The sequence below is a fragment of the Seriola lalandi genome, unplaced genomic scaffold (genome assembly GCF_002814215.2).
Source record: "Seriola lalandi dorsalis isolate HSWRI2012SDOR001 ecotype SW California unplaced genomic scaffold, Sedor1 jcf7180002054360, whole genome shotgun sequence".
NCBI classification, from domain to species: domain Eukaryota; kingdom Metazoa; phylum Chordata; class Actinopteri; order Carangiformes; family Carangidae; genus Seriola; species Seriola lalandi.
The window spans coordinates 812,375-839,887 of record NW_019524913.1 but is presented as its reverse complement, the minus strand read 5'-3'; the positions used below and the strand labels follow the sequence as shown (position 1 = coordinate 839,887).

Genomic DNA, 27,513 nt, shown 5'->3' with positions numbered 1-27,513 from the left:
GGGCAATCAGACTGGTGAATGGACTTCTTTGTAGCCTGTCATGGGACTTGAGAATGGCTAAAAAGATAATTCCCTCTTCCTCAACATGATCTTTGAAGCAGGGCTAGTTTTTCAAAGCAGCAAAAAGAAATTCAGATCACTTCGGTTCAAACTTCCCAACTACAAACACAGAACAAGTATATGTAAATATGTATTATGGATTATTACTTGTAACCAGACAATTACAAGCACATCTTCAATAACTGACGGAAAAACATTAAAGCTTCATCAATAAGAAACAGAGTCTGACTTGTATAAATTCTTGATCAATGTTGTCTCCATTTCTGTTTTGGTGTTTTAATTATTAGTATGGCTCCTTTATGGTTAAACTACTTGCAAACTCACAAAGAAATGTCTTAAGAGCGAAACAAAAGACCCATTAAGGACTGTCTCAGATTAGTTTTTGGCCAATGAGAAAAAAGAGCCACGATGCAGCATTAAGAGCTAAGGATGTATGAGCATGAGGGGAATTCCTGACTAGCTGCCGACTTAAAAGGTCCTCTAAACTCATTTCATACAGATATGTCATGCTTTAATACCATGTAATAGTCATTGCTTGGACACCATCTGAGCCCATATTAAACAAAACAAACATTTAAATTTTTTTTTTTTTTAACAAACCTATAATGTTCTTGGTGAGGCAAATGGAGATACCATTATCACAGAGAGCATAATCTAAGATTGGTGGGCAGTGCGGTGGGGGTGAGTCACAGCAAACTTAAGAAACTGTTAAATCTCCATCTGTTCACTGCGTTAAAACCCTACCAATACGATCTAAACCATCCATCCCCAGCAGCACTGCTCTAAACACAGCTACAAGTCATGCTTTATTGTTCATTATTAATTTAAAAAGAGTTTGGTGCGTTTCAAATAATTTAATGACTGTATTGATTATATCATTGTCTATTTTAATGATTTCAACATCTTACTGCACACATAAATTCACCTGACTGAGACTTACCCTGCTTGACTGGCCTGCATGCTCATGGCTGTGTCCCAGGACAGTTTGCAGCCCCGCTTTAAAAGAAGTGACAGTTCATGAAGGTGTCACCTCTGAGCCGATTATTCTCAGTCTATAGCATATGTTGTACATGATGGCAAAGCCAATACGCATGCCAACATTGTTCAGACTGTTTGTAGTGGAAGGTGGCCTCGTTTATAAACACATGGGGTGAACTGACGGGCAAAAAATGACCTGGGGTGTTAGACCGACATCTAAAAACAGACAAAAACTGCATGCAAGTCCAAAAACTAATCTGACTTAAATACACAATGACAAGGAAGGAGCACAAAATGCAAAAGGCATTCAGTCCCTTACTCACTTCTGGGCTCATTATAGTAATACCATCATCATACAGTCACTGCTCTTGTTTCAAACCCTGTATGGCCCTGACCTCTCAAACTGCTCCCTCACTGGAGCCCTGCTGACTCTGAGGACCAGAGAGAGGCCATATGCTTTGTGTCTGCACGCTATGTATTCACCGCAACCACACGAGACATTCTGTCACCATGCATTTATGTCTCCTGGTAGAATCCAGCACCACACATAGAGACTGTGTCAGTTAATTGTATGTGTATATCCATCACTCAGTATTTCAGGGGCTATGCTCCAGGTACACTGTGGATGTCTAACAGGTATGAACTAGGGGGCGGAAACGCACGTCTGTTGGCAGGTAAGCCTCATCAGGCAAAGCAGGTCTCAGTTTTTGTGCCAAGAAATGGCCCTATCCCATTAACAACATTGAAGACAGGTTAAATATTGAGCGACTGTTGTATGCGTGTCTTTTGAGGCGTTCATCTGTGCCAAAACCTACAGTCAAGCTCGTGTCCCCAGGGTAGTCATACAAAAAACATCTTTCATTGAATTTACACAGTGAGGGCTGATCTAAAATAAGATCTAAAATAAGGACTCTTTATAATAAAATATACCTATATTAGAAAACGAAGAACTCAGAAGCAAAAGCAAATTGGCATTGTGGTCTTTTTTGTGCTTTGAGTATGAGCATAACTTACCAAAACAACAAGTGAATAGCCAAAACTAGTTTCTACAATAAATGTGCATCCATTGCCAAAAGACAAACCAAAAAAAGCTCTATTGTTTACGATTCCCAGAAAGTAACAGGCAGCCCTGTGTCAACACTTTAGCCTCTGTTGACCTTGACTTGTTAACAAACTTCATTAGTGAATGTGCCACTTGTCCCTTCCACTGAACCACTAACTTAAAGCCATGAAATGGGAGAGAGAGTGACACCATCTACTACTGGGCAGTGTATTCATAAAAATCCCCTGCTCCATCACAATCACAGCCAGTGCCATGCCCTTATAATGAACAATGCCTTACACTTAATAAAACTAGGAGAAAGTCCAGCAGGCAAATGTTTTATTCCATTGCTCTGAAGAGTTGTAAGGAAAACAGACCAACAATAATCCTGTTCACCTTAAAATAAACTCCTTGGCCATGCAAAGAGAACTTTTGTCATATTTTAAATAGTGGGAGTGTGGGTGGGGACAGCGTTGCAACTCATTCCACGCATGCCTTCCCACACTGAGCCGCTCCAACTAACCACTGATGCCATTACTATAGGCAACATGGTTTGTGCCAGCTGTTTTGGTCTGGACTAATCCCTCTGAACATGCAGCAAATACACCCAGGACCCACAGAGCCCATGACTGAACCATCCCATCACTCTGGTCCACTTTTCTCCACAATTTATGTTCTATGAAATCCTTGTCAACATGGGCCATCAAAAAATGAAAAGCATTAAGTAGTTGTAGTGTTTTTCCAAAAGTTTACATTGTTTGACACCTTTGAAATTCTGTTTTCTATGTGCAAATTAAAACAAAAATGTACTCTATAATGGGTGGTTTCAACAGCAGCTACTTTGTGGCTATCATTATCTAATGCTGTTACAGCACTGCAGGCCAGAATGACCAAACCCATTTCCAAGAAAGCAAAGAAGGAGGTAGCTATGCTGCTAAGGAAGTACCTGAGCAGGTAATATGCAAGCTGTTTTACTGCTTATGTCACCTGGCAGTGACCTTTGCTTTTCACACATATGAATAAAACACCAACTGTGTACAAGTGTGTTGTGATGCAGGGTAAATTTAGCATAGAAAACCATCAACATGAGACACAAATATAGACACTGATTGACGCAGAGGAGATATTATTGGTGTGTGAACTCTGCATACCTTTGGTAGCTCTTTGAGTTGATTGGCATCAAGGAGAAGCTCTTCCAGGCTGCGACTGTAGCGGAATATCTCATCAGGTACTGTCTGCAAGTTGCAATGCCGCTTGTCCACCGACTCGACGTGGCGGTTGCAGCGCCACAGGGGGATACACTTCAGCATGTCCGGCCGCCGTGGGGAATTAGGTTGCCGGTGCTACTGAATTCTCCGCATCGGAGGGTGAAGCAGGGGGGAAGGTCGCTGGGACAGAGAATATTTTGTGGGAGTGGGCTCACTCAATGTCAAAAAACTCACTGTGTTCCCACGACGACCCTGAAAAGGAGGCCGAAATCCACTTAGAGACAAAAAAATAATCCCTTCGATCTGTTAGCGATATTCCCAGTTTCAGTTCAGCTGTGTTCAAGGATTGTCAGGTTCGTCCCAGCGTCATCCACCCCGGAATTGTAATTAACATAAACAAAACCGAGACCTCCCAATTGGCTAAAGCGTTTCCTCACTTCTTGCTCTCACTTCTTCACACCGACGGAGCAACGTTAGCTTCTTTAGCTACCGCCACCATCCCTGAATAAGTCCGACGCTCTGCCGTGGCTAGCTGAAAAAGATGCAGCCAACGACCCAGGTTTGCAGAAACGTTGCTTTAAGTGGCCCAGTCATGAGTGGCGACTGTTAATACAACCACTTGAGTTAGGTTACAGATAAACATGTATCACAAAACAGCTAACATATCCCACGGAGCTAGTCAGCAGAGATTAACCCGGGCACTGCTGCGCAAGGATGTGCTCGTCCTCACCGGTTGTGTTGTTAGCAGGCTAGTTACCATTAGCTAACATCGGCTAGTAGCTGACTGAACGCCTTTGTGCCTAGCTGCTGTTAGCTAACACTTGTATCACGAAAGCTACGGAAAGCACCTTGTTAACCGGTGTGTGTAGTAACAACATCCCCAAAGACGTCAAGGAAACTTCTCAGTGACCACTCTTCCAGTGCGACGTAGGTAAAATGCCAGCGGCGGTAACAGGAGCTTCAGCAACAGCCGCACTTCCCTCCCCTTGTTGAGCCGAGGGAGGCCGGTTTGGCGTGTGGGGGGCTGGGCTAGATTTGAGCTGGAGCACCGCCGCTTTGCGTCCCTGTAGGAGAGGCCACACGTTACTTTATAGCTCCACCTAGCGGCGGACACTAGCGTCACCAGAGTACTAGCTTTATTCAAATCTCAAAAGCAGTAGATTTACTCAGGCCTGGAAAATATTAAGTAAATGTGTCATAAATGGCTAATACAAGTTTAATTTCCTTGAGCAAACCGCCCAAAGTTTTCCACTGCTTACTGTTACTTTATTTTTGCTGAGCTGTCCCGTTATGTCCCATGCATGTATTCAGTCCACAAATGACATCAGAGTAGGGCTAAATGATTATGTGCATGTAAGTAGCCTTTACAAAACATTTTCTAGTAGTGTCCTTGAGCACAAACGTAAACAAAACCATGCATCTAGGCCAAAGTTTGATTTTGATGACTTCAACAGTTGCTTTTACAGTTTAATGACATGTTAAGCAATTATCTTTCTCATCAGAGTGTTATTCAATACAAGCACTGAATTTGTGAAACAACCACTTATATTCTCCAATAACTGTTTGGTTGGACAGTGGCACAAATAAAGCTACTGCAGAGATGAAGGACTATAAAACCTAGCAAAGATAAACACTCTCCCAATTGCATTGTAAGATAATTAAAGATGTTTCTAAATACAAACTCATTGTGGTCAGGCATTTCAAAAAAGATGACCACATGCAGTATGCCAAAAAGGAGAGCTGACTTTCAGAGTTACAGTAGTTATAAGCAGACCTCGGCCACAATTTGTAAAATACAGGCAAAATACAGTATTTGCTTACAATCTCTACAAACAAAGGCCTCAAAAATGACCATTAAGGAAAATACCTCTGTTCAAATTCAGATGATTATACTGTAAGGTGTTTGGAAAGTTGTTTTCCCCCTGTACAAATACAACTAAGCAGTAGTTGCTTTAGAATGTTTTTACTTCGTAATCAAATGCTATGTTCTACAACCAGAACACACAAGCGTATGTACAAATACATCTTCAAAAGGATACTTCTTTCACAAATCTTAATAAAAACAATTTGCATCACACTTTTTTTGGACAAACAATAACCTTTAATCATAGAAAGAAAAAGTGTTTACATGTCCCGGCATTTTCATGAAAGAAAAAAAAAGGAACTAAAGCAAGATAACCTAAATGTTTTACAAGACTGGATTACAAAAATTTGAAACTTGCACCAAAAAGGGAGTTTTCACAGATCACAAAGCAAAATCTGACACGAAGTATTCTGAATGAATCCCCCCGATGGGGCGTTTAACATTAATATCAACAGCAATTTAAAAAAAGAAAATAAAAACATAATTACAAGTTTCGGAGACCCTCATCTCTAGCTGCAATGACTGTGGCTGAAATGAGTTTGGGCGACAGGTATGGGGGGTGGGTGCTGGTGAACCATTTCAGACATTTTATGCAGACAGGTCACTGCTGTTGAAACGGTCTTGGTCATACACCTCTGCGACAACCTTGCGACCCCCGAACCAGCGGTCATTGAGGGCCTGGATAGCTTTGTTCATCTCTGAGGCCATGGAAAACTCTACAAAGATTTTGACAATGATATCTGCATCCTCCTCTTCTCCTTGCTTTTCCTGGTAAATAATGACTCTGTTGACAGAGCCAAATTTGCCACACTCTTCCGTCACCTCACCCTCCAGGTCGTCATCAATGTCCTCTGGTCCAACCATATTTCGAAGCACCATCACCGTGGACTGGAGAAAAGAAGGCAGAGAATACAATCAGAACACGAGTTTGATCATTAAAAGAGAAAATTAAAGCTTTCCTCAAGCCAATAGCGTTTCTTCTGGCCCTTCATTTCCTGAATCTCACCTCTGATTTTCTAAGCAGTTTCTGCATCACCATATGCCTGGCACTGCTGCCTGAGATGCTCATGTGCTCTTGGTCACTCAACATCTCCTGCCCTGTACCATCCTGAAGCATCTCTTCTTTCTCCTCTTTCTTCTCTTGTTGGTTGGAGCCACCAGCTTGATTAGACAGGACTGGCGGTGATGCAAGCACTGGGTTCACAAGACCAACCTGGGGAAGCACTGGTATGGGAGGACGCACCGGAGTCACACCTGTCGAGAGACGAGAGGTTATCTGAACAACCAAGTTTGATTTTTGGTCTAGATTTCCATGACACTTGGTGGACAAATAGGTCTGTGACTGTAAACACTGGTCAAGCCATTGTGAGGGTTATGACTGCCTTAAACTGAGAACCTAAAATGTGGGGAACTTTGCAGCCATGCTGAAAAAGGTATAATAATGATAATGATAGAGGAATACATCTGCATCAATTTTCTTTGCGACTAGTTACCTACTAATTCAGCTACAAAAAACATAAACATAAATTCTGTGCACATAAATATTATCCTTTGTAAAAAAAAAAAAAAAAAAAAAAAAAAAAAAAAAAAAAAGTAAAAATCAGGCAGTTTACAGACCTTTAAAAGTAGTAGTTCCAGAATTGGTTAAACCCATAAGGTAAACTGGTAAGTTGCATGCAAAGCTGTATGCTTTATACAGCACTTTAAAGCATAATTCAGATGAATTAAACTCCTGTTTTTTTTTTTTGTTTTTTTTTTTTTAAAACACACCTGTGATGACCCCTGGTGCCTGGGCAGCCATGACAGCCTGAGGTATTCCCATTTGCTGACCGAGAAGTTGGGGCGCAGCTAACGCCCCCAAGACTGATGCGCCGGCTACAGCCTCCTTAAGAGAGGGGGGCCGAAGACATTAGGTAAGGGAAACACACAGAACACAGCACAAGGCAGCACAGTCAACGATCACACAGCATGGCACAGTGAGCTCAATCTTGCCTCTCTAGTGAGAATCAAGGTCACCAACAATATTTCAGTACAGATTTACTAAACAATCACTGACTATCCTTAGCAAGTCATAAATATACAACAGTGATGGTAAAAACTTTCAGTCATGAAACATTCTACAATGAACACAACTGTCTGGTTAGTCATCGACTGTTCACACTGAAAAATAGCTGTCAATGTGCTAACTAAGAGAGAGGACTCTCTTAGTATTACACCCAATCAGTGAATGGGAGGAGCTTTGATTACTTATTTAACTACACAATATACATTATACCAAAAAATGAAATCTTCCATATTGTGTTTTAGGTTGTTTGTGTTTTGAACACATTAAACTGGATTTAAAAATTAAGCCAAGAATGTCTCATATTTCTGGGCAGTTAAATTGACACTGTATCAGGGCAATTACTGTTTTTATGTTATCTCTACAAAACTGGCCTTCTCCCAGTCACATCAATAAAAGTTCTATGCCCATCTGTGCTTTTTGGTGTCAATTCTAGCTAGATCTGGGTTATATTTACCTGGAAGGCCATTAAATCCCTTTGGAAGGGATTCATACTTGCCTGGGCCGTTATCTTAGCAGTGGCTGCCGCCGCAGCCACAGCTGCAGCAGGTGGCAGACCACCAGGGGTCGTGGGGGTCAGTAGGGGCATTGGTGGAGTCACTGCTTTGCCCACTCGTAGGTACTGACCCCCCAGGTCAAAGAGGTTCATAGAAGACACAGCGTCCAGGGCTGACTGAGGCTTTTCATACTCTGTAAGGGAATAAAAATAGTAGTTAGTAGCAGAGCATGGGCAACGCAAGAGCACGAGCGAATGAGGGCCCCCCAGCTCACCAATGAAGCCAAAGCCTCTGTGTCGCCCTGTAGTGGGGTCTCTGGCTAACGTGCAAGACTTGATCCTTCCGAAGGCCTCAAACACACTCTTGATGTCATCATCTGACAGGTCAGGGTGGACGGATGCCACGTAGATCCGGTTAAAGGCGCGCGCCTCCTCTGCCAGCTGGTCAATGATGGGTTGCGCCTGACCGATGTTACTTGGCCGCCCAACCTATAGCACAGATCATACCAGCATGGCTACTGAGTAAGGGGTTTATTGTACCAACCACCGAGAACGCACCCCCGCAAAACTGTATGTCCCTGCCGCGCTAACTTTCGGCAGCCACCGAGTTCAGTCAAAGCCACTCTCCACCTACGATCACGACACTAAGCTGTCCGTCAGGTATATGCTTGAAACCCGTGTCTAGCCTTATCATCTTAATTATGGCCACCGAGTACGAAAATACTCTAAGAAATAAAATCCGTTTTTTTTTTTTTCGCAAGCAGGGAGCAGTATTAAGCTAAATAAATAAATTAATGATTAATAAATTTGTTAAGTACAACTTTGAGCTTTGTCCATAGTTTAGTGCTGTGGTCATGTATAATACATGACCACAGCACTAAACTATGGACATCACTTTACCACGTCTATCACGTAGATCGTTTGATCTTACTTATTATTTACTTTAAATTACCATTAACTCTAAACTAGATTGTCAAATTAAATAGGGTCGCTTAGAGATGTTTGTCAGCTGAACACCAACTTTTGTTACGAATCCAATCACTCGTTTAGTACCAAATATCACTTAATTTACAATCCAAACGCAAAGCTGATTTTGCAAATAACTGCAACGCTATTTAACAAAGTAGTATAGCTTTATCTTAAAATACCAGGTTTATACACAGCGTGACTAGCTGAGCTGGTGGCAACACCGAAAGGGGAACGCAATACATGTCTCATGCTAGGGCTACGCACTCTGACATCTTCCTTTCTCCGATAAAAGAATTTTAATGTCTATGTAAGACGAGCATCTAAGTCGGACTGGGATCTGTACTACAGATGGGGCGGCCAAGCAACACCAACCAGGCGCAGCCCATCATCAGCACATCATGGACACAGAGCGACGCCACGCGCCGCTGGGCATCCTACTGCAACTGGTCACTAAAACAGCCTTGATGACATCATGGAAGCATAACACACAACACAAGCAGACAGTACACTAAACATACACCCAGACATACACACGCACCTGGAAATCAACAGACACAGACAAGCAAAGAGAGAAATTAGTCATATTTGAGAAATTTCACTAGTAATCTAAGTATCACAAAAGCACTTAATTAACACACTGACTCAGCATCCTAAATGCCAGGAAGGAATCCAACTTCCTGTTTAATCAAATTACTCCAAAAAGACATTGTTATAGAGAAGGAGATTTTCATTTGTTTCCCTTTGTCCTTGTGTTCCTAAGACCTCGAGAGATACTCATATCTCCAGACAACTTACCTTAATGTTTCGCCCCCCCAACATGACTGAGTTCATCTGCTCCAGAGCCAGCTGAGCAGCCTCTGGCACATCATACTCCACAAAGGCAAACCCCTGCACCATAATAAAAACAAGAAAAACAGAACATCTACAGACACTGACGCACCTTTATTTATAATCTTTTGCATTTAATTCAAAGTTGAACAGCCGAATTTTTTACCAGGTTTAACACTTAATAAATGACACTGACCTTATGTTTCATTGTAACAGAATCCCAAGACATATCAATGCTCTTGATTGGGCCGAAGGGGGCAAAGGCCTGTCTGATGGTGTCCTCACCAAGCTCATAGTATATGGAGCCCACATACACCCGACACATGATGGCTAGAGCACGTTGCCGCTGAGCTGCCACCTACCAACCAGGAAAAACAACACACGATAAGCATTAGAGAGTAAAAGAAAGGAAGACAAACACACACACACACACACAACCACTAATAATAAATGTGTATTTTCTACTGTGCTTGCTTTCCCCAAAAATAATTAGAGGCCAATTCCAAGTTAGGGGGTCTGGACAGGTAAATAGGGTAATAATGGGATAGTGTAATCAATGGAAAGAACTTTGTGAAAAAAACTAACATGTATAACAGTTATAAAATATTGATGTCGCCACTTGTAATTCTAATATGGCCTCTATTCTGTTTCTATGGAACAGACATATGGAGGAAAACACACTGAAGTGATTGACATGCACAGCCCTCACAAACATTTGGCTTCAGTAACTGACCTGTAGTCCAGGGATGCAAGTAAGGTAACAAAAGTAATCGTGGAGTTCAAACGAAATCCATACAAAGTCTTGATGAAAGCATTTCAAACTTTCTTCTCAAGTCTAAGGGGAGGGATGGTTTAACCACCAGAAGTTGCTGTGTTTATTGATGCCTTTAAGTCAGTCTGCTTCTGTTCATTTCTTCCTATTACCAACAAAATATAACATGTGCCTAATTCATGACATAATGGAAAAATTACTAGTTCAATGACTGAAAAAAACTTGACTTTGAGATGGCCAAAAGATCCCTGTTCCAGCAGTTCTCTCATTTTGGTCCATTAAAGGGATTGCTATCCCTCTTTCTTCCCATGCCAAGAGCTTTCTGTTCTTAAATAAAGCAAATGCATATTTTTCAAAGAGACTTGACTTTTCTCATATTTATAAACCCTTTACAAAGTCCTTAAAAAATCCCCTTGACAGCCAAAGAGCTTTGGCTATCTTCTTGTAAAAAATACCAATGCAAATTACTCCATTGCAACTTGAGCAAATGCTACAGCGATTAACAACGGTCATTCATCTCACACTGAATTACGGACATGGTCGCTGGTACCCTAGCAGTAGAAAGCCATGTTTTCTCACAAAATATGCATTCTTTGGTTAGATAAAAAGGCAGGGGTTGTTGCCAAAGCAACCAATAAAAGAAGGGTAACAGTCCTTTTCCATTGGGAATGCGCACAGAAAAAAAATTTAATAATCTATTGACCGATTGTAAAGGTGAGAGAGGATCTCCAAAGCCCATTGTCACTGCTGCCATCTGAAAGACAGTAAAGATGAAAAAAGTGCTGAAAAGTAGGTTAGATATCCCTTAGCTTTGCTTTTTCAAAAAGGTCATTGCTTTGCTAGATAGACAAAAGCGGTTAGGCTAAAACTATATTCAGACCCTCCTTCTAAACAACATACAGTTTGTGGAGTTGCCTCCCCTATCTGAATTACAAATCACCACACAGCAATAAACATAAACAAGTCCGCTTTAAAAGTGCAAAGCATTTAACATGATAACCAATTCCTTAATGACGATCTTCTCCATCTGAAAAAGAGCAGAAGGAAAAGCAACGGCACATGGTCTACACATGTGATTTTTTTTTTCAGAGCATGGCAGAGTAGGGAGTAAGACTTCCAAAGGAGCTAAACCAAAACAGACTTCTGAAACAACAGATGTCTGAATTACTCATGTATAAAAAGGCTAAGATACTCTGTCTAGAATCAAGGCTCACAGGTGACAGGCGTATTACAAACTTTTTGTTTGGCGGAGTACCAACATTTTGTTACACATCTCACCTGCAGGTTGGTGAGCTGTTGTTGCTGATGGGCAATGGTCTGCTTCACCAACACACTCTTAATGCTTTGTTCCATGGCATACTTCTTTGCCTGGAAAAGGAGAAAGGCATTACATTTAATTTCCTCATATGCACATGGAGTTGTTGTAACATTATAAGCTAAACTAAATGCGGGCAAATACTGTATCTGCACATGCTGCACATAACAAATACATGGAGCAGGTCAATATTTTTAAAGTAAGGCTTACTCGTTTCAACAGGAAACCAACCTTTAAACTTCTTCAGGCTACAGTTTTAATTTTAATCAGACTTTGATATAAGCTATTTTAAATATGAGGATGCATCACTATTTGTAATGATCTCGTCGTTCATTCTCCTTCTCTGCCTGAAGTCTGAGTCATGCCCCTCCATACATGTAAAGCAGAAACGTATACATGACCAAGAATTTGGCTTTCTACAGGAGAAATCAGGTCTCTTCATTGCCTGTCCAAAAACCAGATTTCTCATATCAGTGATGTGGAAGAAATACGGTTACGACAGAATGTAACCCAGTACTTACGTGCATGTAAAGGGGCTGCTTTACATTGATCATATCAACTTCCAGTAGGAATTACGTTATCACAAAGGGTACATTCAGGTAGATAATGTATGTCTGGGTTTTTCCTACCCTCTGAAGTGCCTCCTGCTGCTCTGGAGTGAGAGGCGGCAGGCCAAGCTTGGAGCCTGTGCCCTGTCCATTCTCCATCGTCAGAGCTTCACCTCCCTGCAATTCAGAAACAGCAATTCACACAAAAACTGAGAAACAGAGTCTGGATTACGAACACCTGCCTGTATGTACATCCATAACTATAATTTCCTAATAACATACTTCGTGTATTGTAATCATAAGTCACAACACATATTATTATTAAATATTCTATCATACAGGACATACACCCGGATTTAAACCAGGTGGGACCGGACGAACTCCTTACCTACGCAACCCGCTAATCGCTGGGTCCACCAGACTGAGGCAGGAAAGCCCCCAAGGGGAAGAGGACTGATGGGGAAGCTTTAACAATTCAACAAATTCTAGGGGAAATAAAAAATGCCTTCAGACTAACAAAAAGAGAAACAGGCAGCTAGCATTATTTATTTACATTGCAATCCACACATTGCCAGCCCGTTTTCCCTAGATTTTGGTCAGCTAACGTTAGCTTGATGCACATTAATGCTAACGATGGCTTTCATTAAAACTCACGCTAGCTAGGTGAAATAGCAATGACGGGCCATGGTTAAACCTTAGCCGAAGAAATGTTTAGCTATAGTAGATATGGACATTAACAAAGAAACATCTTCAGTACGCCTCATTAACCTGAACTGCATAATTATTACAAAAACAGTACATGATTAGCGAGGCCTGGTTTCCGTATAGCTTACGATGGCGATCTTTGTTGCTCGCAAGAAGCTAGCTCACATTAGCTAGTTCATTGCTATGGCGCGTGAAGTAACATTTATCTTCCCCAGTGACATATTGTCAATTTAAAGCATATTTAGTACAACTGAATTCTACCACACTTCGCGTATTACTTACGCAATGACCACTGTGGCTGAAAAATTGTCAAAGTGTCTCTTTATCAAGGAATTTATTTACCGCAGTCTCCGTAACCGCCATGAAGCACACCTTCTTGGAAAGGCCCACACTGCACAACGCTCGCGAGATTCTCACGTTTTCAATGAAAGGTATCGCGATAGTGAAACCCTCGCGATGATGGGGAGGGAAATGGAGAGTTCGTCGATGACCCTTTCATAGAGTTTCACTCACGGATGTAGCCACGGTTTCAGCGTAAACTATTCCTTCTGTGAATGTTTTGTAATCAGATACTATATATTTGATTGATTCTCCAGGGTACTGTGTTTAAATGAGGTTATACATTTGACAACTGATGAGCAAAATTGTGTACCGAAAAAATTGTAACCACATGATGTATAGATAGGGTCACAAATCTGGGTAGGCCTAGCTATTTGTGTCTTGGTGTTGTTGGTCCATCTCATAAATAATAGAGAGGATATCTCAATCAAGGTCACAGCTACAGTAATCTACACAGTGAAATAATCTTATAAACTATTTTGCACAAACTAAAATATAACTCACGGTCTGGTAATTGTATTGCTTGAAACACTGCTAGGTTGATGACATGCTTCTAAGAGACTGATCCAAAATGATTAAAAAACTTTGCTGCTTGTAATTTCTCCTGATAATAATTTCTTTGTAGAGGGATACTCTTTTAAAATGTCTTCCAAGTTGATAATTAAGCCTGTGCTCTAACTTAATAACAAACAAAAGATCAACTGCTCGTTGTGCTAATTTGTTTAATTTGGCAACAGCTAGTAAGTTTTGATATAACTATAATACCTCCTGAAGGTCACAGGTAAAGGACTAGATAAGATAATTTGCATTTCTAACACTGATTAAATTATCACTTCTGTTACCAAGAAACTGCAGATGCATCCTAAGTATAAACAGAACTTACTTATTTATACTAAATACTAAATTAATTTAGAAAAATGTGTTAATGACCATCAAAATATAGCCTCCTAACTGTAACCTGGAGTATATCTCAGAGTAATGAACAACACTAAATCCTAATGATATATTATAAATAAATAAATTATAATAATTTCAGACATAACCAACATTTTACATATAGTTTATTGTCATGTATTTAATTGCAGTAGCTACAATATTTAACAAAGGTTTAAGTGGAACACATCCAAAGGCAAGTTTCATTCAACAGAGTCACGGGAAAAAAGTAATCTGACGTAAAGTAAGACTGATATGGATGGGGTTTCTTTTTTTCATGTTTGCACAGTCTCAACATTCATTTTCTTGGTCAGGTCCCCTCTGGAACTGAACTGTGACTGACAAAGGCAAAATGCAAAGTTCTGAATGGTTGCAGGCTATTAAGACATGCAGCTTACTAGATCAAATGAGAGCAACAGTGGCACTGCTTTGCATTGAAATTCTGTCCAAAGTAAACCCCTTTAATAGCCACAAACAAATATGTACACCACAGCCTATAGTAGGTGAATGTCTGGGAGAATTCAGGGCTCCTGTTTTCAGAGAGACACTGATAAAAAGGCTTGACACAGAGTATAGTAAGTAAGTACTGTAAGCAATGACTGTACAGCAGCGTAACTGTTATGAAACCGCGACTTTACAGACCCAGGAAACAAATGAAGCAGAGCTAAGTGAGTCTGACAAACAAGAGTATACTGCTGAAGGCTGATCAGACGATTCACTATTGTTTTGTTTTTTTAACTGCCCAGTTTTGTTAAGGTAAAATCCACCCAAATGGTGTCTTTTATGGTGCCAAGATTGGGTTCTCCAGAAATCCAGTAGAGCTCAAGGGATGTATTCTATTTTTGTATATGTGTGGGTTGCAGTGTAATCAATTCCAATGCTTACTCTGATATTGTCTGAAATAAAAGCAGTAGATGTGGTTCTGGTAAATTAATGTGTTGAAAGCAAAAAATATTCCATTCATCCTATCAGAGATTATGTCTTAGCATCTGCAGCTCATGGAAATCTTCATGGAGGCTGCTAAATGCTTATGCATAATAGCTCTACTTATCAATCAAAGACACGGCAAAATACTAACACCATACATTTTCAGAAAATTTGGGTAGATTTTGCCTTTCAAACACCTCTAAACACATTTACAAAACAAATTCAGAGTTAGAAAATATCCTCAGATAGTTCGGGAAATACAGCAGAAAAAACAAAAAAACAAAAACAAAAGGTATAGCAGTAACATTTATTAACAATATGGCATTTTTTATTGATAAGTCTTAAGATCACATCACCAACAGCCTTACATAGGACTATGGTTTTAAATCACAGGCTTCCCGTGACGCATTCCTTTTTTTTTTTCTCCTCCAAAACTAATATAAACTGCAGCAGAAAGCATTAACATCTGATCCATGTGTCCAATATACAGTGGCTGTGGTTCTTAATGGAGCTTCCATTAGCGGGTGTCAAGTTCATCTCCATGTTCACACAGGCTGACTCTGTGGACTCATGATAAGAGATGCAAACTAGTCCAAATCAATCAATGCGTCTGGATTTAAAACTGTAAAAGTCAGCCTGAGTACATTAAATTCCAAATTGCTAAATTTGGTATGATGCCGCTGTTTCATTTGGAATATTTGTCCAAAGTACATTGCCATATTAGGCACTTTGCAAGTCTTTGGCTTTCAGAACACTTTCACAGGGAAAACCCTTAAGAGCACTACAGGATAAAAGAGAGGCATCATCTCATTGCTCGTCACTACATTTAGGCGTGGCGTGTTTAGCTCTGGGAGAAAAAGCCTTTAACCCAAGAGTGCAGTGAGGTGTGTTAACTCTGCAGCTCATAAAAATAAAGCAAAAAAAAACAAAAAAAACAAAACAAAACAGGCTTGTGCAATGCCTCTATTGTTCACAGTTAAACAGAAATAAATAAGTCAGCTGAATGAATATTAACAGTGCGGGTTGGATGGAATATTGAATTCCTAAAACGGTAATAAAGTGAAGGTTCTTGTTTGGGACGGAGAGAGGCTTTGTTAATTTGTTTACATGTCAAACTGAGTTTTCACCAATCAAAGTGGACATTGGAGTGCAAACGAAGCTTATGAGCAATAAAACGTCCCTCTGAAAAGACAGCTGCTGCATTTGTAAGTAAAACATATCCGTTCTGATTAGTGGCATTATGGAAAACCTAAGTTGTCAAGATATCTTAAGGCATGACAGCCCTTTTAGGCAGGGAGTTTGTCAATCTTCCACTGCTCTGTGGGAGTGCTGAACACAGCCATGATGCCTCCGGTCCTCCAACCAGAGGCGCCTTCGGTTCCTCTCTCAGTGCTAGCGTTTCCTCCTTCTGTCTGGGATGATTTACTGACTGTTAAGGGCCAGCGTCCTTCTGTATTTGTCCCCATGTTATCCCCAGCTGGGTCCCTGGCTCCCTCCGCTCCCCTCTTGTTACCAGCTGTGTGATCCTGCCTGCTGCCCTCTCCCTTTCTTGATCCGCGTGGTCAACACCCTTGGCCCCTCTGTCTGGGCCTGCCGCTGTCGTGACCCCTCCTCATTGTGTGCTCCCAGAGGCGAGCGCTCGGACCCGGTGTCGGCAGATAGCGTCCTCCAGGAACCCTGCAACCTTCTCACTGTCCTCCTACACATGACAAACAAAATACTTTTCAGGCAAACATTTTCAAGACTGGATATGAAATGCCAGTGCTGCTACAAGTGTACTTGTTTTGTTTAAAAATGCAAAAATCACAGTGAGGACATTTATCTATTGTTGTTGACGAAGGACAAATATAGAGAAGCTTTTATATTTACCTCAGTTATGAAGGCGTAGTGAACAAGTTCACTGGCAAGGTCTTTGGAGGTGTCAGCTGAAAGTTTCACATGAAATATTTCAGTGCAATAAAAAGAACCTACAGAGTATAAAGAACATAGATAAAAGGATAAAGCTGGAGAAATTCTAGATTTTCTTCTTTCCTCCTAATGAGTATTGTCTGTTTAGCCAAAGCCTGATTTATCTTATTCCTCTGTGCCACAGAACTCCACTCTTGTCCAATAAAACTGTTAACAACACATCAGTGAACCCCAAGGTTCACTGGGTAACATGTTCCTTTATTACCATAAACATGGCAAATGTAACTTAATTTTGAGTCTGCTGTTGAACATATACCCCAGCAAATGCACAATTTATTGACTCCTGTTTGAATAATGTTTGGCAAAAACTTTTATTGAAATACCGAGAGTTTTCAAAATTAAAGTATATATTCATGACCCATTTTTAAAGGTTTGCAGCTTCAGTAGGAACCAGTGGGCCACAGACAGGCTGGGAAGGTCAGAGGGTACTAAGAGACAGACTGACATTGGTTTAGGTGTTTCCATAGGATTTGTTGACAACAACAAAAATATAGAAATAATGGAGGCCTTATCTTTACAGGTACAGTGGTAGTCGACTTACTTGGAAGGATGTCACAGCTAAGCTGCCTGTGAAGTTTGTCATCCATCTTCAGAAACAAAGAGAGCTGGGGAAACAGCACAAAGTCGAGTTTAAATCAGGATCGATTTATGTTAATCATAACTGACTGAACTTCTAAAATAAATGTTGCACCCCGCTGGTACAGAGCTGCTGGAACGATGTTAATGGGAAAAAGATCAATATGCTTGATCATTAAAAAGCCCAACGGAAGTGTTACTACTGTAACGGGCAAAGTACCTGTAATACTATGTGACTCACATGAGTTTTGGTCCCTTCTTCATTTGACTCCAGATTACAGTGCATCTGAATGACCTACATGAACATCATCAGAGAAAAAAAGAAAAGGTCACAGAGTAAAAGGCAAAGCAAAATGAGGACACAGCAAAAAATGTTTTGGGTGATAATAAACGGGCATATCAATATTAATAATAATAAACAATCAAGCACGAAAACACAAGCAGGTCATGTTACATATTGTACGTAAGCAACACGCACAACAACAAAACAAGTTCTGGAAAATTTATTTACACTAAAAACAGCTAAACTGGCAACAACCAATGAGAGGATGTTTCCACGTGTGAGCATGTCGAATTCCCAATCTTGCCATATTGCAGAAAATACATTCCTCCTCACTCAGCATCACACGAGCGCCGCTTTCTTCACGCGTGCCAGTCGACTAGGAGAAGACAACGCCGACATGTTTGCTTTGCGCTGTACGCGGCCAGATTTGTGCATCTCACACGGTTGTGGTCACGTCTAAAGAGCTCACCTTCCTCGTTTCTGTTTCCTGCGGTTCAGGAGTCGGCGTCTTGACCGTCTCTACCTGCTCCTGAGACAAGGAGAGGGCGCGAGGGACGGGGTGAGGCCGAGATGAAGCGAAGTTCATTAACGGGTAGATCCCATTCCTGAGCAGAGGAAAGGACGACGTGTTCAACTTCATGCCGCAGCCACGGCAAGAAGTAATTACAGATACAAAACGACAAGTCATACGTTTGTTTCACTCACTTGACATCCTCCAGAAACTTGTCGAGTTCCAAAGGAGACACATGGGAATATCTATAAAGTATGAAAACACACACAGAAAGGAGCACAGTGAGGATTATGTTCAATATGTCAAGAGGTATTCACTGGTAGCCAGAGAAACATGATTTTACTTGAGCTGAACTCCCTGTCTGTCCTCATGTTTAATCTCTGCCATGACAGCGCTGGGGTCAAAGGACTTGGTTTTCTCCTCCACACAGTTCTCCGGAAGCAAGTCTGTGGATGCAACACAAATTTGGGCATAATTATACTGATCTTATACACTTTTACAGTTGCAATAATTTGTTCAATGCCTATGAGGGTAAATGTGATCGGGTCCCATTAGAAGGTAAAGATATTTTTCAAAATAAGTTTAAAAAAAAGTATTTTAGGAGTAAGAGTACTAGGTTGTGATTTAGTGTTCATGTAAAGGCTAAAATTTGCTCGCTGTTCGTATGAATGCTGTAACTATCACGAGGAGGACAGAGGAGGAGAGCGATTCTCATGCAGTAAGCTCGGCGTGTGGAGGTGAGAAACTCACACTGGTTGTTGATGAGGCAGTGGGCGGCGAGCAGTTTGAGGGAGTGGACCTCGAACAAGACTCGGTGGAACAGAAGGTCGTGAGCCGTAGGACGGAGCTTGGCTTCATGACGCAAACAAGACTGCGTGAACTCCTGTAGAAAGCAGCAACACTACATGACTGCACAACGTGACCCGGTTTATTGAGCATCACTCTCCGTTCTGGTATGTCTCACTGAAACCGTGTTTTACCGAAACCTCACACAGTCCCTGTATGAGGTTTGATATAAACCTAGAAGCAGGGTAGTGTGTGTAGGCAGGTGTTAATGTGGTGGAACAGTTTGTCTTTATCTCTGTGTTTCCTTGGGTGCACTGGTGTGTATATTTAGGACATGAAGTATTTTTGACACTCACTCTCATGAGAGGGTCTTCCAGAGATTGACCTGCATTGACGATGGCCTCCTTGGACACAGCTGTATCTCCATTGGCCTGGATCTCCAGTACTGCCATCTAGGAGCACAAATAATCTGTTAACACACACACACACACACACACACACACACGTGGAAATCTTACATTATCTATCTGTTTCTCTCACCTCTAGAGCACAGATGCCAAAGGAGAAAATGTCTATGGCGTAATCGTCTTCACCAGCTAGAAACAGAATAGAACAAGCAAAGAAGAGACGAGTCAAAAAAAAAAAAAAGGGTTGAAACATAGAAAACATCAAGCAAAAGCTTACGCCAAAATGAAAACGTACTCATTAAATAGTCGCTGCATTTCACAGGATCACCAAGCAAGTAAAGTCAAACATCACAAATCACGAAATTCCCCCTAAGGGCTTTAGAATCTGTAGATCATACGACAAGGTCTAGCCTTAAAAACTCAGTTTGGAGAGGAAAAAACTCACAAAACATCCATTTAACCAGGAAAACGGGAAAAGTTGGGCCTTATTATAAACAAAGAATTAACCCTAACCCTTTTTACAGCACTAAAAGCAACACAAATCACCCATTAAATCTCCTCAAATGACTTGTGCCAAATAATTTAAATGTTAAGTAGCCAATCAATTGTACTGTGGCTCCATTGATTCCTTCATTTAGCTCATTATCTCACACGGCTACCTGGTGGAAGACTCTGTTTGCTGCTGGCGGCAGTTAGCTCTGCAACATATCTCAGTTTTACTGCACAGGATGCTTATAGAAATGATTGGCAGGGTATTTTTTTCACGACACAAAAAGACGATCCTGCGGTGGCTGTGCATTTGGTGAAGTTTTGAGCCACATTAAACCGTGGAGAAAATGCCTAAATTTCTACGTTGGGGTAAATCTTTCCACTAGGAATGAATGAAAGATAGATTTAACAGAAATCAAGCTGCAGAAAGCTGCACACAAACTCTGCTCCGTTTACACTTGCCTCCGTATTCTGGAGCAAAAAAATGAAGATTCCTCTGCTCATCGCGATGTTGCCTCGCTTTACTGTGGACGCTGGCATCTGGGAACACTGGTTAGAGAAGACACAGATAATATAGACAGATTAGATCGTGTAAATTGATACATATGACACCAATGAAAACATACATGTATCTACGACAAAATGATCTATTCCTTACCATTAACAAATAGCCGATGCCACACTGCGGAAAGAAAATTAAGCATAATTGAGATATTTATTCTGTTTTGTAAAACTGCAGAGATTAAATAGGTAAAATCCAGAAGTCCACAGTCTGAGATAACACAGCATAGGTGGTCACTGCTGGTTGTAGTTACATAAAAAGCCCTGCTGGGAGCAGACCTGAGCCGATCTTGATGAGGCCGTTGTGCTGGATGAAGATGGTGTCGCACGTCAGGTTGCCATGGATTATTGGTGGGTCACAGGAGTGTAGATAACTGCATGTAAACAATAAACCATCTTCTTAATGCTCTGGCTATGATAGTAAACATCTCTCATGTTAATATCCTGGGCAATAAATCTGTCAGTACCTGAGCGCAGAGAGAATCTGGGTGCACCATCTCTTCCAGGCCTAAAATACAGTGAGCAGCGTGAATCCTCTACAGCATTTGTTCCACAGAGCGCATATGGAAATTTATATTGTACTGTAATACATTAAAGTACATTAATTCCCCCTCATTCTCAGGGATTAAAGGAAATAAGGCCATACTGTATGTACAGCACATTTTTAGAAATCCTTTAGGTATTGAAATATTAAATAGAGAAAACAGAGAGGATGAGATGCTGTAGAAACTGCAGGTTTCAAACTCTCAACATTGCAAGAATAAGATGTACCGTACGTCTGGGCAGACTGAGCCACCAGGGCGTCCTGTTACATAATCTCTAATCCTGCTGGAAATATGGATCTGAATAGTGATTGGACTGCAGTACCGCGTGTTGTCACCACCACCATCACCACGAGAAAGAGTGTCTGAGTAAACGCTCAAGTGCAGTGAGTGACCGGAGTGAAACCACTGACCTTCACATTCATAGTCTTGTGGTTCTTCTTAGTTTTCTTCAGGAATTGCTTGAGGCTGCCCGACGACATGTATTCTGTGATGAATATCACCTGTGGGCCACAGATGGAGGGAGGAGGGAATAACAGTTGATTCACAGGTGTCCGTGTCTGTGCATGTGAGGGGAGAAAAAAAGAGAGAAGGGAGAGAGCAAGAAAGAGAGAGGACTTACCCGAGCCTGGCTCTCCTTCATGTCTAGCCAGTACTTGTGGAACTTGACAATGTTTGGGTGTTCCACCTGCATCAGGTTCTCAAACATCTCCTTGATCTTCTCCTAGAACACATACATTCAAGCCAGTTAACATTTTCACATAACCTCATGGACCCAATCGCTCCTTCAATCCCTTCGGCTTTTCCCAATAAACCTCAAACTGTAAGTCAGTTACTCCATCGGCAAATTTATTCGATAATTGGTTTATAGTAATTCTTTAAGCAAAAAACCAACAAAAAAAACCCAATTAGTTCCAGATTCTCAAGTGTCATTATTTGCTCAATTTATTAGTCTGCTACGATAATTAACTGAATACCTTTGTGTTTGGGACAAAACAAGAAACCTGCTAGGGGAACATGTGAAGGACATTTTTCAATATTTCTGCCTTTTTATAGACCAGCAGATAATAATATTTAATAATCATTAAATACAGGGAGCGAAATCTGCTGGAAGAACATCATATAATATTTTGGGATTCCAAATTAGAAATTTATACAGAGGTGATTATAAAAGAGGTACTTAAAATATTTGTCATAGCAGATCATTGCTCTTCTCTTATATTAAACTTGGGCAAAATTCTGGCTTTTATTGAAGGATTAATATCTGTTTAAAAGACTTTTGTCTGCTAGCAAGAGAGCCATCACACGGGAATGGCTGCGGGTAAATCCTCTAAACAAAGGACGAGTGGCACGTTAGTGTCAATGAAATAAACTATATGGATCATACTGGAATATATTTGTCACATACATATGTAATTGCAAAACCCTGTTCTTGTACGAGCACTGTGTTGCCCATGACAACCCATTAATTTAGCTTTAGAATAAATAAAAATAAAGAGAAAATAATTTAGTTGAATAACAGCCTGTGTTGGCTTTAAATAAAAAGAGCCACAATACCTCCTGTGCTTTGAAGACCTTCTTGTCAGAGAAGAGCACCTCATTCCACACCACCTCCACACCCTCCTCTGTGTCCATGGCCAGAGAGGCACTTTCCACACCTGGGACATTACCTTGGCTGACCTGCAGGGGGCAGAAAGGAACGGATTATACCACAAAGATGACATTAAACCTGCATTAACTACATTTTTTTTTTTAGCCACTTTGGGGAAGCAGAAAGAAGCTGTGAACAACAACCATGACACATTATCAACTTATAGAGTTGTAAGGGTCAAACATGTCACTAAAGAGTCACCTATTTACACATCCAGCAAACATGGAGCAACATTGACTGACACCTTTCACACACACACACCCACAAACACACACACAGTCATTTGATCCATTGTCACAATTGATATTGAAAAATGATTACAGCAACTTTAAGAAAAACATGATCCGCTGCACATTTGAGCTGAAATACATCAACAAGGACGTTATAAGAGAGATGCCAAGATATTGTGCCAGCACTGCCATCACAGGTCAGATCTAATTCAGGATATATAGACCAGCAACTAACCAATGAGAATGCCTCATGCCTGAAAAAACAAAGTAACAGAGCATTACCAAGCACTTGCTAAAATACTCAAAATAAAAAAGCATGTTTGAAATGATTACAAATCACCCCTGCTGTGACAATAATAACTACTAAAAGCTCCACATAATCCATTCACATAGATCTGACACGGGCTGCTCCATTAATAAAGAGTTGAATCTGGGTGTTCGGTTAACAAGCCGGTGCAGTGCCGTGTGAGGGGCGTAATATATAAACATAATTAAATTCAGCTTAATGCATGGACAGGAATCAGAGCGGGTAAAGTGTGGAAGGTAATTCAGTCCACTGAGGTTATATCAGCCATAACGTGATGACAAACAGCGAAGAGGGGCGATGGGATGAGCAGCAGATCTTGTTAAGAGGGAAGAGATGGATTAGCAGGAGACAAAGGGGGAGAGGTGAGGGGATTGTGGATGAGGGATTTAGAGAGATGAGACATGGGACACAAGATGGAGGAGGTGGCACAAAAGCTTCAAGAACTGAAAGAAAAAAGCAGAGTAGAGTAGAGTAGAGTGGAGTGAAGAGGCAGTGGCTGGGTCTATAATCTGGCAGACATAGACACCCCGGGGCTCCATCACTGCATGAGACGGCGTTTATGCAACAGCGGCAAAGAGCTAAAGACTGCTCATCACACAGGATATTGCTGCCTCAGCTGCCAGGGGGGGGGGGCCCTGATGTAACCGCTACTTTTATGCAGGAGTGGTGGTGGTGCAGTGAGTAAAGACACAGGATTGGGTTCAAAGTCCATTCTGAATAAGCATTAAGCATGGTGCAAGGCCTGAAATTCCTACCAAGACTGCATCTTCCCGAAGTGATGGAAAATCGTTTCTGCTTACAAACTAAGAGTCATCATTTCCAGAGGAGTGTGGACTCAAATACTCAGTGCGGTGGCTGCCTCAGGATGGATTTTGTTTAGCCGTGCTAGCAGCAGCAATGTCTGCAGGCTCTCCACAACTTTTACCCCAGACCGAAATCTCTCAGCAGCGACTGGATGGACTGTCAGGACATTTTTTATTCACAGACATGCATGGTGTTTTCCACACATCAGTGATCTTGACTAGTCTGCAGTATGACTGTGCAACGAGAAATCTTAACCAGCTCCTAGACCCAGGGGATTTCCTCGCAAGGATCAGTAAACTATCAGTTCTGGAGTTATAGAATAACATAGAGTCATTGGTTTCAGTATTGATGGACAAAACAGAAAAGTATTAATCAGTGGTTCCCAAATATTTCCTACGAGGTCACAGCAAAAAAAAAAAACCCAAAAAACATACATATAGAAGAAATACATATGATAGGCTCTCATAAGGTATTTTTACTGTATTTGCCATATTCCTGGTGCCGTCTGTGTTGCCTTTTTCATTACACATCAGGCCCTCAGATCCAATATACTTAATATACTGATGGTTAACTTAAGTAGATCAGTACATGAGGTATCAAGCCTGTCGTCACCATCTTTCAGCAATCAGCAGAATATGACGTGTGTGAGGCCACTAGCTGTGGGTTCCTGATATCCCCATCTGTATCTTTTTTTAAATTAAGTTACATTTCTCTTTATTTTTGATTTGATGTTTGCCCGATCTCCGTCTTTCACACTGATTATTGATTTCACACGTATCAGAGATAACATCTAGATACAAAGATGAGTCAGTTATTCAAACTAAAAGAGAGGTGATGGACAGAAACAGTCTGAACAGTGTTGCTGAGATCTGTTCAAAGATTACTGGTGTCAGACAGAGATCTGTGGTCTCTCTGTGACCAGCAAAACAGAAGAAATCAATGAGCATATTGAACCTACAAGATCACATCTTAGCTGAACTCTCACTGCTGCCTTCAGGAACTTCTTTTTCTCTGTCCTTTAACTCTGCTTAACATCGTTTATATACGTTTACATGGATTCACCGTGGATGTTGTGATTTCTTATCATTATTCTTTCAATACATTTCTTATCAATTCCACATAGCTGTTGATTGATTTAAGCTTTGTGATTACCCAGTGTTTGTTTTTTCTTTCTTTTCCTGTTTATTGTGTGTCAGTTTGTTGACCTGGGCGCTGAACTGCGGCATACAATACATAAGGAAGTGAACTGAATAGAATAAGGCCTGGCTCTCAGTCAACGCTCCAGTTCATCCCAAAGGTGTTAAGGGGTTGAGGTCAGTCAAGTTCTTCCACTCCAAACTGGGAAAACCGTTTCTTTACAGACCTGGCTTTGAGCACAGGGGAATTTTCATGTTGAAACAAGGAACAAAGCCCTCCCCAAAAATATCACTGAAAGCTGTAGTGCAAAGATTTCCATTAACTGGAACTAAGAGGCCTATGAAAAGTAGGCCAAAACTGCACATGTAGTGAACATTCGATCGGTATTATCTTTTGAAAAACACATTTAGAAAATAAGCAAGCACACCTGACACTCCTCTATTATCATCATCATCATCATCATCATCATCATCCTGTCTGTGGTCTTAAAAATATCAGCCGTGTGTCTCTGATGAACAGCTGAGAGCTGACACAGAGCTTGATGACAGGGTAGAATCTGAACAACTATTATTCAGTCTTCTCTCTCCCCCTAAATGGCTGTTTATTACTGCTAAATGCTAACCATTGATATTTTCCTACAGAGCTCCACTTGTACCACGCTTCGTGACATCATCATCTTTAACTCTACGATGAATGGAGTGAAAAGCAGCTTTCTGTATCCGGCTCAACAGGAGGAGGTTTATTAACTGAGCCAAACAAGCAGAAGACAAACAGCAATCAGCGCGACCACAGAAGCTGCCTTAAATATTCTAATGTTATATTTTGACTTTTCAGACACCACATATGTCTTCATCAAGTGAAGCAGCCCCAAGAGAAAGAAATGCTCCACCAAATGTTTTCTGGCAACTGCGGTTGGTTTATTGCTCCACCTACAGTTCAGCTGTACAGCAGGGTTTTTCTTTGCAGTCGAGGTGGGCAGCTGAGTGGACATGACATATAATCTCATTGCTCTCCCACTCAATAGAATATGATCATTTGATTACTAGTATTACAGAGCTGCTCTGACTCGCTGACAGCTGGAGGAATTCCTCCACTTCCATAGCTGTCAGGGAGGACTCATGTCACTTTCCCACTAGCGTCAAGGCTTGGCTGTTGTTTATTTTCCCTAGATGTTGAGAAACACTCGGCCCCCTGTCCCTACGTCTCCGTCCCAGCGGGCTGTAGCAGGGTCTGCTGCTTGGTCATGGTAGCGTGAGACTTGTAAACAGCAAAATGGATGCTGGTCTCTGATTGGCCTTTGGAGGGGAGGTGGGTTTAGGGTGTGGAAAGAGATTCAGGGATCGTGTGTTCATTTCAAAACAAGACCAACTTCTATTCCCTAGTTTGTTAAATCTACATCTGAGCCGGATAAAACTGGATCTGATGCAAACCTCATTACCTCACCGCACAATTTATTCCTGTACACTTCTCACTCAAACATGATATTTCTGGTATGATATTCCCTCTATGTTGATATGTTGATTTGAAAAAAAAACAACTGAGGTTCAGCATGTAAAGGAAAAATACAAATTTAAGTATGATCAGTCCAGTACACCATGGATAAACCTAATGTAAGATTGAGGGCTTGGGTTTGAATATTACACAGGCTAAGTTTTAACTGCTAACTAGTTAGAGCATTACAACTAATGGCTAATGGGGAAAAGCACAACAACAGCTTCTTCAGTGTGAACTCCAACAAGTGACGAGACACATCTCTCTCTTTACTTGCTCGTATCACTCCGCCACGGACCAAGACCTACAAGTAACACGCACAGCATTATGCAGCTCCCTGATAGCGCTAGCAGAAACGAGACAGGCCGAGGCTAGCTGGTTAGCGTGCTAAATTCAGTAGAAGAAAAGACGTGACAGAGACAACTGGTGTTTGTTTCCACCTCTGGAGACAGATCTTGATGAGTAAAGGAATGAAGTTTGATACTGAACTCACAATGTTTCTTCTAGACTGGTAAGCTAACAGTTGTCAATGCTAACACTGGCTATGTAGCAATAGCAAAACTTACAAATAGCTCCTTTAATGCCAAGATAAAGGAATTTCAAAACTACAAAACAAGGAAAGTTAATCAACAAAATACATCTCCACACAAAAATTACAGTGGGATCTTCACTCTCCTTGTTGATCAGCACAGCACATCACTTACAGTCCACATCACACCACATC

At 41.1% G+C, this 27,513-nt stretch overlaps 3 protein-coding genes across 28 annotated transcripts in view; all 3 read right to left on the bottom strand.

Annotated features, from left to right (window-relative positions):
- The window catches only part of scrib (scribble planar cell polarity protein), a 64,239-nt gene extending 59,949 nt beyond the window's left edge, over positions 1-4,290 (bottom strand). For 10 of the 19 annotated variants that reach the window (XM_023408354.2, XM_087174543.1, XM_023408370.2 and 7 more), the window contains exon 1: positions 3,232-4,290. In XM_023408354.2, the coding sequence (XP_023264122.1) occupies positions 3,232-3,390 (159 nt within the window). In that variant the 5' untranslated portion in view covers positions 3,391-4,290. The remainder of the gene's footprint in view (positions 1-3,231) is intronic. The other 9 variants (XM_087174532.1, XM_087174536.1, XM_087174533.1 and 6 more) reach the window with 2 other exon arrangements.
- A 945-nt stretch (positions 4,291-5,235) lies between these two features.
- LOC111656588 (poly(U)-binding-splicing factor PUF60) lies at positions 5,236-13,258 on the bottom strand. Of its 7 annotated transcripts, none has more exons than XM_023408336.2 (12): positions 13,190-13,258; positions 12,531-12,627; positions 12,224-12,319; positions 11,558-11,647; positions 10,983-11,033; positions 9,704-9,865; positions 9,475-9,567; positions 7,986-8,199; positions 7,672-7,904; positions 6,923-7,037; positions 6,159-6,406; positions 5,236-6,040 (listed from the first exon to the last, which is right to left on the bottom strand). In XM_023408336.2, the coding sequence occupies exons 3-12, from the start codon at positions 12,299-12,301 to the stop codon at positions 5,741-5,743; spliced, it is 1,584 nt and encodes a 527-aa protein (XP_023264104.1). In that variant the 5' UTR covers positions 12,302-12,319; positions 12,531-12,627; positions 13,190-13,258; the 3' UTR covers positions 5,236-5,740. The 7 variants fall into 7 exon arrangements, with proteins under 7 accessions (XP_023264104.1, XP_023264105.1, XP_023264103.1 ...); XM_023408337.2 differs by having other exon boundaries at positions 13,130-13,212; XM_023408335.2 differs by lacking the exon at positions 12,531-12,627 and having other exon boundaries at positions 13,190-13,255.
- A 972-nt stretch (positions 13,259-14,230) lies between these two features.
- Positions 14,231-27,513, bottom strand: part of nrbp2b (nuclear receptor binding protein 2b) — a 36,831-nt gene continuing 23,548 nt past the window's right edge. The window contains exons 2-18 of one of the 2 annotated variants that reach the window (XM_023408346.2): positions 22,727-22,849; positions 21,792-21,893; positions 21,583-21,672; positions 21,095-21,135; positions 20,907-21,001; positions 20,725-20,748; positions 20,529-20,615; positions 19,711-19,766; positions 19,527-19,622; positions 19,135-19,267; positions 18,728-18,830; positions 18,579-18,629; positions 18,343-18,478; positions 17,832-17,885; positions 17,556-17,619; positions 16,916-16,971; positions 14,231-16,745 (exon numbers count right to left, since the gene is read on the bottom strand). In XM_023408346.2, the coding sequence (XP_023264114.1) occupies positions 16,659-16,745; positions 16,916-16,971; positions 17,556-17,619; positions 17,832-17,885; positions 18,343-18,478; positions 18,579-18,629; positions 18,728-18,830; positions 19,135-19,267; positions 19,527-19,622; positions 19,711-19,766; positions 20,529-20,615; positions 20,725-20,748; positions 20,907-21,001; positions 21,095-21,135; positions 21,583-21,672; positions 21,792-21,893; positions 22,727-22,849 (1,398 nt within the window). In that variant the 3' untranslated portion in view covers positions 14,231-16,658. The remainder of the gene's footprint in view (positions 16,746-16,915; positions 16,972-17,555; positions 17,620-17,831; positions 17,886-18,342; positions 18,479-18,578; positions 18,630-18,727; positions 18,831-19,134; positions 19,268-19,526; positions 19,623-19,710; positions 19,767-20,528; positions 20,616-20,724; positions 20,749-20,906; positions 21,002-21,094; positions 21,136-21,582; positions 21,673-21,791; positions 21,894-22,726; positions 22,850-27,513) is intronic. The other variant, XM_087174527.1, reaches the window with a different exon arrangement.

Coding starts and splice junctions, on each gene's coding strand:
- LOC111656588 (XM_023408335.2), bottom strand. CDS start 13,210: ATGGCGGTTACGGAGACTGCG. Junction 11,648..12,223: donor AGCAGGAGGCACTTCAGAGG/GTAGGAAAAACC, acceptor CTCCTTTTCCAG/GCAAAGAAGTATGCCATGGA. Junction 7,905..7,985: donor CAGAGGCTTTGGCTTCATTG/GTGAGCTGGGGG, acceptor ATTCCCTTACAG/AGTATGAAAAGCCTCAGTCA.